The following is an 11693-nucleotide window of genomic DNA, read 5'->3' as shown; positions in this document are numbered from 1 at the left end:
TATCCCGGTCCTGTGGTTAAGTACAGCTGAGATTGTAGCTGGGACCCAGCGAGCTCCAAGAGGAGCCTCCATCCTCCAGCGCCAGCGGGAGCCGAGCCAAACTGCGCTGAAAGCTTTTCTTTGTGCCTCTTGCTGCCTGTCAGTGTGAAAGGTGCACGGAGGCTAAAAATGGCTCAGGAGCACGGCTGCTGTATGCAGGGAATAGCAATGAAACCAGAGACCGAGCCCTGGACCTCGTAGGAAGGGTAGAAATAAAGCGTGCAAGCAAACAGGTTATGTGTGGCTGCTGTACGAGGAAATGGCAGAAGGGAGCAAAGGGAAACAGGGAGAAGGAAAAACCAAAGGACAAGTGAGGGGGAGACGCTCTGAGAGCCATGGAGGGATTATCAGGGAGATGTTTTTCCCTCAGAGGTGCTGGGCACTGCGCTGGCTCCCCAGGGAATGGCCATGGCTCCGAGCTCCCAGGGCGCGATTTCGGGCTGTCTGTGCAGGGCCAGGAGCCGGATCGCTGACCCCGCTGGGTCCCTTCCGACCCGGGATATCGGATTCCGTGAAGGGCGAGGCTGAGGGGAGAGCGGTCAGCGAAGGGAGCTCGTCCTGCGGGAGAGGCCGGGAGCAGCGGGAGGCGGCCGCCGGAGCGCTGAGGGGCCGAGGGGCGGCAGCGCCGCCATGAGAGCGGGCGATGCCGGGTTAAAGGGCGGCAGCCCCGCCGTAAGGGCGGTCTATGCCGGGTTAAAGGGCGGCAGCCCCGCTAAGAGGGCGGGCATCACCGGGCTGAGAGCAGCAGATCAATGCCAGGCATCCCCGCCATGAGGGCGGACACCGGCCGGGCGACAAACATGGCGGCGCCGCCCGCCCCTCCTGAGGGCGGCTCGTTCCCGCCCCGCGCTGACGTCACCCTCGGCCGTGCCGGCGCCATTTTGGACGCTCACCGCCGGGGGGGCCGGAGCGGGGCCGCCCCAGCCCCGCCGCGGCCGCGCCGCCGCCGCCGCCTCCATCCGCCGCCATCGCCGCCCGCCGCCGCCGCCCGCCCCGCGCCGCCCGCCCCGCCCGCGCCGCCCGCTCCGCCCGACCCGCCGCGGCCGCTATCGCCGCCACAACATGGCAGGTAAGGGCAGCCTGCCCTGGCGTGGCTCGGGGGGCTCTCCCCGCTGCCTCACGGCCGCATCTCGCGTTCCGGCTCGTTTGCGCCTCGCTGCTTGTGGGGTGGTGGGTTTTTTTTTTGCTTTTTTTTTTTTATTTAATATATCCTGTCTTATGGGAATTCGTGCTTTTGCTCCCACCCACCCCTCCTTTCCTCCGTTCTCGGGGAAAAAAAAAAAAAAAAAAAGGCATGGAAGAAGGCAGGTGGAGGGGGAAGTGGTGTGTTTGGGAGTTGAGGAGCTTGCAGGCAGGGTGGGTCCGCTGCCTTTTCCCAGGATCGTGGGGTGTTCTGGGTGGGAAGAGACCTGAAATCCCAGGCAGTTGCAGCCCCTGGCATGGGCAGGGACACGTTCACTATCCCAGGGTGTTCCAAGCCCCCTCCAGCCTGGCCTTGGACACTTCCAGACATCCAGGGACAGCCACAGCTCCTCTGGGCAACCTGTGCCAGGCCCTCGCAGGGAAGAATTCCTTCCCAAGATCCCAGCTCAGCCTACTCTTTCAGTTCGAACCCATTCCCCCCTGTCCTGTCGCTACACGCTTTGGGAAAGAGTTTCCCCCTTGAGGCTTTGGGGTCGATGCTTGTGGATTTTTTTCTGAGAAGACGAGGTTCCAGGTCCAGGCGGTGTCCAGATTGCAGTCGCACCCTTCTGTAAGGGAGCAGCCTCTGAGCATCTGCAAATGCCAGGAAAATTTGGCACAGGGCGTAATTAAACAGCACAGGTCTCGCTGTGTTTTCTTTCCCATTCCTTCCACGGCTTGCTCCCCATTTCGCCTCGCCAAGTGCTGTTTGCCAGGCTTGGGAGAGTGTGTGTGTGTGTGTGCAGAACGGATCTCTTCCCTCTTACTTTTCCTTGCGATTTCTTCATTTAGAAATTTATTCATCCCCCCCCCCTCCCCTCCTCTGCACATGAATTGTCTTTTCAGTGCTTCGCGTGTGGAGGAGCAGAGCATGGGAGGCTTTGTGAGGTTTGTGCTTTGCCTTTTCCCCCTACACCATATGCACATGCTCCACCCTCCTCTTGCCGTTTTAGTCGTGGGGGAAAAAAAAAAAGTGCCAACTTGGTTCGAGGAAATGCTGTGGAAAAGAGGACTTTAGCTCTTTTCCACAGTGATTCTCTCCAAGCTGTTCCCTTTAAGTGCTTCTATGGTGCTAGGGGCTAAAATGACAAATGAAGAAGTTGAAGAAGGGAAAAGAAAATGGGTTGTAGGATTTTTGGGCAGTGATAAGGAGGAGAATGCACTTTGCCTTTTTCTGCATAAATGGGTGTTGTTGTTTGCCTTCACCTTCTCTGGCTGTGCACTTGGATGTCTGTAACCCTTCAGGGAAGAATTTAAAGCAAGTTAAAAAAAAAAATATGCCAACTGGACTCTATTCCAGGACTTCTCATTCTGAGGCACTTGATCTTTTCTGTAAAGATTATTTTCATGTTTCTGATTTCTTTCTCTTTGAGTTTTTTTTTGTGCCCCTTAACTTGGGAAGAGTGTCCTCCTGTATTCTTTGTTATCCCCAAAGCCCTAGCAGAGCTCGGGATTAATGTGTAAATGCCATCTGTTGCTCAGCCGGTTTGAGTTGTGTGCAAGGAAAAGTTCCATTTTGACAGTGGCTTTTGGGAAAGGCAAAAAAAAAAAAACAAAAAAAAACCCAACAAAAAAACAACCACCCAACCAACCGAGGCAAGCCCATTTCTGTCTCTTCCTGTATGTCCTCAGCCCTGCAGTGATTTGCTCAGAACGAAATGCAAAAGAAATGGGTGGTGATTTTTGGTGTGTTGTTTTGGTGGCACGGTTCAAATGAATCACTGCCTTCAGCCGAGGCAGTAATGTTCCTGAAGTTTTCTCTGCGATCCGTTTTCTATGGTAGTAGAACTTGTTCCCCCTCCGATTGCTTGTTTGCTTTTCTGCTCGGATTTGCTGCCTTTTTTTTTTTTTATTTTATTTTTTTTTTCTCCCAGGCTGATAGTTGCTTTCATTCCTTCTGCGAAGAGACTCTAAAATTGTGGTAAAATTCTTTTTCTTTAGCCTCGAGCGCATAGGGTCGGCGCAGTGGGTTTGTTGGTTTGTATTGGATGGGTGATGGAAATTTTCTAGAAACGGACAGCTCTGATAGTTTATTTTTAAGTTGTTTCTGTGTGTGTTTGTGTGTGTGTATTTAGGGGGTTCTGACTGCTCAAGTAGTCGATGCACTTGAATTTTAAATTCGTAGTTAATGGTGTTTAATCCAGCGAGCTTTGGGGCGAGCGAAGCTTTTTGCCCTGCTTGTGCTTCCCTGTTTTTGACAAACGCTGCATTGAAGGCTGACAAAACAATATCCAAAGGAAAAAGGTGGGGAGGGTGGTGTGTGATTGTGCCTCGGCGCTGCTGAGGAAGTGGGCGTGCACAGGCTCTGAAATGTGCGATCTGGAACCATTGTGTGCCTGCTGCTGCTCTGGGGGGGCTCCTTTGCATTGAATTGTTTTCCTTTTTTTAGGAGCTGGAGGAGGAAATGACATTCAGTGGTGTTTTTCTCAGGTGAAAGGCGCTGTAGATGATGATGTAGCAGAAGGTAAGAGCGATGTTTTTGACTGTTTTCTGACTTTTTCATCGTTCCTTAGGTTGGGAGGTGAAACACCCCAGTGCTGCTGCGTGCACGTTGAGCAAAGAAAATTGTCATTTCATGTGCATTGCCACATCCAGGTTCAGGTTTAAACTGTGGTTTGGGAGTGCCATTCAGCACTCTTGAAAAAGTTCAGGCTTCCTGATTTATTTTTGCTGGAGTTGTTTTTCTAAGAGTGTTAAGGTTTTTTCTGATTTTTTTTTTTTGGCTTTTGTTTTGTGCTTTTTCTTAATCTGCAAAATGGGGAATGTGATCCTTGCATTCCACAAGGAGGTGTTGTGAGAATTAATATTTGTACTCTTTGAAGACCTAAGTACCAGATAAAGTTATTGTCCCAATCTTTCCAGTCCCTGTGAACAAGAGGAGGAAGAAATCTGAATATTTGTTTGTGCCTACTTAGTGTATAAAGAGCAAGTTTGGGTTTGAAATAATCCTGGAAATGGTCTAAAACTTTTCCAGGCTGGCAGTGACAAGTGTCAGGTTCCACTAAGATGGCTGCCTCTGAATTTCACTGCAAAAACTGTGCTGGATTTCTTTTTTTCCCCCTTGGTTCTGGGATCATTGGGGGAATGATGCTTTTCTCTGCTGGAGAGTAGAATCTCTCCTGTGATCATTCTGGAGGAAATGTCCCTGACTTTTGAATTTCTTTGGCCATAAAGTCCTGTTTGCACAAAGCAGCCTGTAAGATCAGGAGTTAAAAGTTTTCTTTTGCAAGCAGTTGGCCTTGTCACTTATGTAATTCCTGGGTGTTTTTTTTTTTTCTTTTTTTGCATATCTTGAGTGCTCTGACATACAAGTGAGATTAATGTTATATTTAGAAAAGCAGTAACTACAGTATCCATTATTTCCCTGCTTGACATGTGGTTCAGATTAGCTTCCAAAGGCCAAAAGAGAAGATCAGTATAAACATCACTGAGTTGTTTTTATTTATTAGCTGCAGCATGTGGCAAATGATGCACTGAGGCTTTTCTTGTTTGCAAGTATGTTTTCGTGCAAAAACATAGAATATGTTCTCTGGAAATGAAACAGCTGTAAGGATTTTAAATTTCATTTTAAATTCTTCAGGAAGTAGATTTTGAAGCTTGAACTCAAAAGTGCTGTTAAATGTGGTATGATTTTTTTCCCCTGACAGATTTTCAATTCTGTAACCTTTGTTTTATTTACGTATCAAACTAAACCCTTCATTAAGTACAAGCGTTGAAGAAGTTGTGGTTGTGGTGAAGTTACGGTGTTTGCAAATAATTCTCCATTAAAATACATGTTGATACCTTTCCAGTAGCAATGAACTTTATATATAGGTACAGAAAAGCAGCCTTTACAGGGCTGTGGAAATGCAGAAGTGAGGAAATAGGAAGGAAGGACAGACTGAGCTGTTTTGGATGTTGCACTTGGTGTTAGGAAAGGTGCTTTGTGCCTCCTGCCAGGCTGGGAGCTCCCTGAGCCCTGCTGGAATCCTGGGCTGGAGTTCAGGGAAGCCTTGGAGGGAATTAACTGGCTTCAGTTTCAGCAAGCCAGGCAACTGGGTTTCTAAAGCATTATAAGAATGTCCATTTTTTGGTTTATGGATGGTGTAGCCTTCTGATTCTGCGGCCCAAAGAGTGAAGGGGAGTTTTGTTTCATTCTCAGCTATACCTGGCTTAGGATGAGTCTGGAGATACAAATTGTATTATACTTTAAGGAACTGTGAAACTGAGCTGCCTGGAGAGAGACCCCAGGTTTTATTGATGTTAAACTGGGTTGTAATTAGTGTGATGAGCTGAAATTCTCTCCTGTTGCCGTGGATTTGGCTCCCACAGTCTGCACTGGAAGTTGGTGAAAGCAGCTGTTTATATTGATTCCTTGTTCTATATCCTTGTGTCTGGCTGTAATACTGTTGTGTGTTATATATCAGGGGGGTTGTATTTTTCCATTTCCTACCCATTTTGGGGGCTTTAAGCTTCACTTCAATGACCTGGAGCCTTGTGTGGTTCTTGCCCAAATTCGAGCAGCAGCTTCTGGTTTTTGGAATACCCAAAACAAATTGACCAAGTCCAAGTGCAGTCTGAGGAGATTTTTTTATTCCCTGCCTTTCCATCTGCTTCCTTGGGGCAGGCCCATGGTGAAAGCTCAGGGAAATCTCACAGTCTGGAGCTTGAATGACTCTTTAAACACTGTGGTCTGCCAGAGACCAGGTCTGGACTCCAGTGGTGAGCACAGAACCAATCTGTGCACAGGAGTATGAAGAGATCTGATTTTTGAACGGCTGCACAGCTCAAAACCTAAATAGCATTTTGCTGTAAAATGCTGAAGCTTCACTAGAAACAGAGTGAAGAAAACAAAGGTGAAAGAATTGAGAGTTTCGCTTTCTGTTTTCCTCCTGTCGGTAACTCAAGTGTTGCAATATTTACTTTGGAAAGCTCTCTTGAATTAAGCTAAAGCTCAGTGATAACCAGGAAAACAGCATCATTTAGTTGCGTTCACCAGTGGGATACAAACCCAGCGGGTTTTTGTCTATAAAACAGGCCAGTGGAGGATAACATTTTGGACAGTAACACTTTTAATACACTAACAGTTGTAACAACTTGAAAAAGCCTGTCAAGAATGCTGTTATATAGCTTCCAGTATATTTAAGTATATTTATATTTAAGATCAGACCTGACCTCCAGCTTTCCCATCATTTGTACAACCTTTAATTCTTTAATTGGACTAGCTGGCTGCTTGTTACAAAGTCGATATTTGGTGGCTGAAACACGAACTCTGATACGGAGTTTTTAATTTTCTGGTTTTCCAAGCACTGTGTGATGGATGGATGTGACATGTGAGGGGAAATTGTCACTAAAGCCTGGGGAAAGATGACACTGAACTTTTTATCTGGGGCTTGCCTGGGTTAAAGCTGCTGGGGCAAAGCTTTTCTGCTGAGGAACAGAAGTATCCTCTCTTCACTTGGTATGCATGGAATTTATCCTTGTGAGCTGTGGCCTGGCTGTGTCAGATCACAGTTAAGCACAGAAATCAGGTTATAAATTGAAATCTCAGTGTCAGTTTCATTATAACTTGAGTCCTTAATTTTAATTGATGGCAGAAGTTTGCCTTCTAGTCATTTATCAGTCCATTGTAGGAGGGCAAAGGTGGTTGTAGTTTGTGCTTCCTCTCTTTCTGAAATAGTTTTTCTGCCTTCTTAGTTTCATCTTTGTCGTGCTGGAGCCCAGCCCTGCAGCATGTGTGTGTTCAGTTTGTTCTGTGTGCAGTGGAGAGGATCAGACAGGTTTTCTGGGGTGGAGAAGGAGAATGCCTGTTGGTGATAAATTCAGTGATCAGCTTCTCCAAAGTGTCTGTGATGCACGGATTTCTTTCTATTGTACAATCACAGTTCTGGTGTAAGTGAGACTTAATTGTCCAGAAATATTCCAGTGTTTTCTTAGTGGAAGTTTCCTTTATGGGAACGATCACAGGAAAGGATTACAAAGATTTTCAGCAGCAGTTTTGTTGGTTTTACTCTTTTGCTGTTCTTCAGAATGAGGCGTAATAGCGACTGCAGTTGGGATCACCTAAGAATTGGGAGTTTAAACTGCCTCTGAAAGCTACACACTTGCTTAATGGAGTGAGTTTGTACTTCAGAACAAATTAAGTCAAAATAATTTAATTGCTCAACAGAGGGAGAAGAGTCCAGCGGTTCTATCTCAAAGTTCTTTCAGGTGTAATTCAGAGATATGTAAAAGTCTGATAATCCAGGTCCAAGGCTGGAGTCAGGAACTTGAGTCTAAGCTTTAACCCTGAGTGATTACTGCTCATCTTGGACAAGTTCTTTAACTGTTTGGTGCCCAAATTGTCTCTGAAAGAATCAACCTGAACATCTGCTGTGGGTGCTAATTACTGGCTTCATTTATGCTGGATGTTTAACCATTCTGTGATGCTTTGTTAATTATCTGTGAAGTGCTTCACGTCTCCTCTTAGAGCCAAACGTGGCTGTGTCTGGTTTAGACTGAAAGTGATGAGGAGAGAGAATTTTGTCCCTGGGTTGTGTGTGGTAAAAGATTGAAGTAAAATTGGACGTTTCCCTCGTTCAGGAATGCTTTCTGGGTTTGGTTCTAGGTGTGTTGTGTCTGTCAGATGTAGTTTGATACTTATTTTTGACAGGTTTCACAATTGCAGAGCAGCAGTGGGGACTGACGTTGCTTCAGCAATGGTAGTTTGTCTTGAATGCATGAAAAAGTGTTATTTCTCAGTAAAGAGAAGTGAAGGCAGGAATAAGGGTGGCTATAAAAAAAAATGTAGTTTACCACAATCTGGGAGCTTTATTTAAAATGAGCCTTGATGGAATTGGAGAGGAGAAAAAAAAAAAACCTCTCAGAGAAAAAGAGTGACAGTGAGGTTGCAATAATATTGCTGAGGAAAGATTGGGATATAGTTGTGGGAGGGAAGCTAATTTGGGCTTTTGAGGGCTGTGGTTATGTTCTTTATGCTCATGGAGTAACATCATTTACAAGGAGCAAGGCCTAGTAATGGGTTTGTTTTTAAAATGTAGCTGGAAATACGCTGTAGATGGGGAAAAGGTTATAGTCCTGTTCTGTATTCCTGAGTCTGCTCCTGTATTTGAGCTCTTCAGCTGCTCAGAGAATGACTGTCTGTATCTAGAGAGAGAAATAGGCTACTGTGTTCTAGGAACTGCTGCTCTGGATGGACTAGAGTGTGCCTTTCAAGCCTGCAGTTCCCCAAAACAAAGAGCATTTAGCAGACAGATAAATAGGCAGTGGCTGTTCAGCTCCCCAGAAGTAATTCAGTCCTCTTTCTTGCATGGCTTTGGAGGCTGGGGCACTTCAGCTTGTCACTCAGGGATTTTTCTGTCCCTTCTGTAGAGGCTTTGCTGTTCTTAGAATCTCTGCCTTAAATTAAAAAGTAGTTGCAGAAAAGGCTTTTGTGTTGGAAACTACATTTTTTTTTTTTTTTTTTTTTGCGTTGGAAACACTGCTGGGGTGATGAAGCCTCCCCAGCACACAGGGGTGTGAGAGAGGCTATCAGCACAGTCCTGGTGGGTTGATTACAGCTCTGGATCAGCTTGGTGAAACTTTCTAGCTTTTCATTTTAAAGGTGAAACAGGAATGCTTCTGCTGTGGCTGTTTCTACTGCAGGAATGGAGTCCTGTGGTAGCTGTAGCTTCACAGAATGTATTTTGCAAGAGCTGAAATGAAGATTAAAGCTCCAAGTGAATGCAGAGCTGAAGGAAGAGTTAAAAGCTGGGTGTTCCAAGCTGTACTGTCTGCTCTTCCCCCCTCCTTCTTTCTGTTCTCTCTGACTTGCCTATTTAGGCCACAGCTGCATGTTTGGCAGCATTTCTGCTTAAAGAGGCACTCCTTGCCACTCTGCTGGCATGGCTCTTCACCTAAGAGCACACTGAACTTGTTGGGGAAGCTGAAATGCAGCTGAAAAATTGGTCAAATCGTGTTTTCTCACCGGATTATTTTTTCGGCTGAATTGAACCCTGCTGCGATTCTCAGAGCTCTGCTGTGTGTGCTTATTCCAGCAGAGTGTGGAGAGTGAGCGAGTGGCTCAGAGGAGCAGGAGGAACTCTGGAGGAAGATTGGTCTCTTTGTAGGACTTTATGTACAGGCAATGTAAGATCCTGATTGATCTCTGGCTGCTGTGCTGCTCTGAAGGGTAAAATCAGCTGCTCAAAAGGACTTTAAACCTTTGCTGTTCAAGCTCCATACTTTGGACGTGTGCTATCTGCAGGCCAGCAATAAAATCTCTGTTACAGTCATCAGAATTATTTTGTGCTGGGTTTTTTTAGAGTACACACGGAGTGGGTTTTCTGCTGTGTCCACACGAGCAGTCTGTGGAAATGGGATTTGTTCAGTGTTGTTTTAAGCTCTGTTAGTTAAATGAGCTTGTTAATATCAGTGCAGTTCAGCTTCTTTGAAGTTGTTGTGGGAAATAATACCACTTGAATGGGAGGTGGGTTATTACTGATTGCTTTACTGTAAAGCACTTTAAAAGATAATCTGACAAATGATAATCTTCTCTTATCGTGTCTTATCAGTCTTAATATGATTTGAAAAATGGATCCCTTCTTTGGGGGTTCAGCTTCACCTAAACTGATGCATTGTCTTGCATTAAATGCTGTAGAATTAGTCTGCCTTTGTTTTAGCTGCTGTTAAAGTGTGTATGCAATTAAATCTGCTCTGTGTGTGCCTCTTGGAGCAAAAACATCAATTACTGATGGTACCGAGTTAAGGCTGCAGTTTGTCCTTTCATCTGTAGGAAACACTGTGCTCCCACAAGAATTTCATTATATAAGATGATGCTTTAATAACTGCCTTAAGGGTATTTTTCAGGCCTTTTTTTTTTTTTTTTCCCTGTTTTCAATGCTCTATATTGTGCAGTCACCATAACTGCGTCTACAGTATTTTTAGTATGGAGTGAAAAGTTTAGCAGAACAAGTCAGTGGTCAGTAATCACGTGAAACTGAGGTTTGCACTTTCAAAGAAATGATTGAGAGGAGTCAAAAGCCTTGGCTTAGGTTGGTGTTTAGGTTGTGAACGTGAACAGAGGCAGCAGTTACCCTGTTCCAATGAAAATGAAAGCAGATAAATACAGGAAGTATTTATTGATCCGAAGCAATTTGGAGTAATCTCTTCCAAGGAGCAGTGGAGGCTCTTAGAGTCAAAATAACAACGCCAGGACGGTTTTCCAGGCTTTACACTTGAGTGGAACTCGTGTAATTATATCTTTGTTACATCTTGTGACAGGCACCGGCTTAAATGGTGCTTTTGTACTGTCAGTGTGTCAGTAAACTGGAAATGGATGGGACATTGCCTTCTTCTGCCCCTTTGGAACTGGGGAAAGCATTAAAAACACCCTTAAGAGTTGAAATATTGTTACCTCGTGTGTGTGTGCACTTATTAATAATTGTGTGTAGCAGGATTTCCTTCACTGTGTGGTGTTGCTGGCTTTGTGGCTCCCACCCAGGCCTGCTGGGGGACACTGCTCAGGCAGCTTCCTGACAGTGCTCCTGCCTGGGGTCTTCAGTGACTGGAGGGTTTGGGGTTGTTAATTTTCCTTGGGAATTTAAGTCCCACCATCAGGTTTTGCTACTGTGAGCTGCTATTCCTGAAAACAATTACTTGCAGCCTTCTCTGCATGACTGTAATGCAGTGAGAGAAACAGAAGTGGCTGGAAGCTTCTCCCTTTCCTCTCCTAACTTATCACTCTTTTGTTAGGCACTGGAGGAGAAGTTATTAATTTGGTCAGGCATTCTTGATCAAAATGTATTTTCCTCTCAGCGATCCACAAGTGATAGCACCATGAAGAGAACCAGCATATTTAGGTCACATGTGAAGCCCCTGAGGCAGTTCTGCTTGCATCTAATTTTGGAAGAAAAATTTTAGGGTCAGGGAAAAGAGGGTTTAAAAGAGTTGTGTTGTAAGAAAGATTGATTTTTTTTTTTTTTTTTAAATTTTTTCCTCCCCAAATATATGGAAGGCATTTTGTGTGGAAATGTCTCCCTTTGCATTTTCAATTGCAGTTCTTAAATGAATGCTCTGGGAATAATGTGAGCTCCAAACACACACAGTTGGCACTCTGGTTTTGAGAACCTGAGAAAAGATAATTGCACATATTCAGGAATAGTTAAGGTAATTGAGACTTCTTGTTATAGTTGCTTATTTAAAATACGGTGTAATTTCTAATGTATTCTTGTTTGTTGAATGCCAGTAACTGTATTTTCCTTTCTTTTTTTTTTTTTTTTTTTTTTAATGACTAAGAAGTATTTCAGTGACCATTCTTTGATCCTAAAAGCAATGATTTTAGCTGGCCTTTGTGCTGTTGTTAAATGATGATTTGAGAAGTCATGAGCTCTGCTTGTGTATAGTGCTTATAAAGGCAGTCTGAAGGTGTTGCTTTATTTTCACAAAACTTGGAAGTGAATTGGTCCAGTGGACAAGAACTACAGACTGAAATAAAGCTTTGGCTTTCATAAAAA

The 11693-nt window shown here is 44.9% G+C and overlaps 1 protein-coding gene across 2 annotated transcripts in view; it reads left to right on the top strand.

Annotated features, from left to right (window-relative positions):
- The first annotated feature begins 916 nt into the window (after window positions 1-916).
- PPP2R2A (protein phosphatase 2 regulatory subunit Balpha) overlaps window positions 917-11693 on the top strand; it is a 36267-nt gene continuing 25490 nt past the window's right edge. Inside the window, exons 1-2 of one of the 2 annotated variants that reach the window (XM_066337248.1) lie at window positions 917-1108; window positions 3611-3685. In XM_066337248.1, the coding sequence (XP_066193345.1) occupies window positions 1102-1108; window positions 3611-3685 (82 nt within the window). In that variant the 5' untranslated portion in view covers window positions 917-1101. Of the gene's footprint in view, window positions 1109-2948; window positions 3001-3610; window positions 3686-11693 lie in introns of those variants that run through there. The other variant, XM_066337247.1, reaches the window with a different exon arrangement.

Source organism: Sylvia atricapilla, chromosome 28, assembly GCF_009819655.1.
Source record: "Sylvia atricapilla isolate bSylAtr1 chromosome 28, bSylAtr1.pri, whole genome shotgun sequence".
Lineage (NCBI taxonomy): Eukaryota > Metazoa > Chordata > Aves > Passeriformes > Sylviidae > Sylvia > Sylvia atricapilla.
This window is presented reverse-complemented; position numbering and strand designations above follow the sequence as displayed.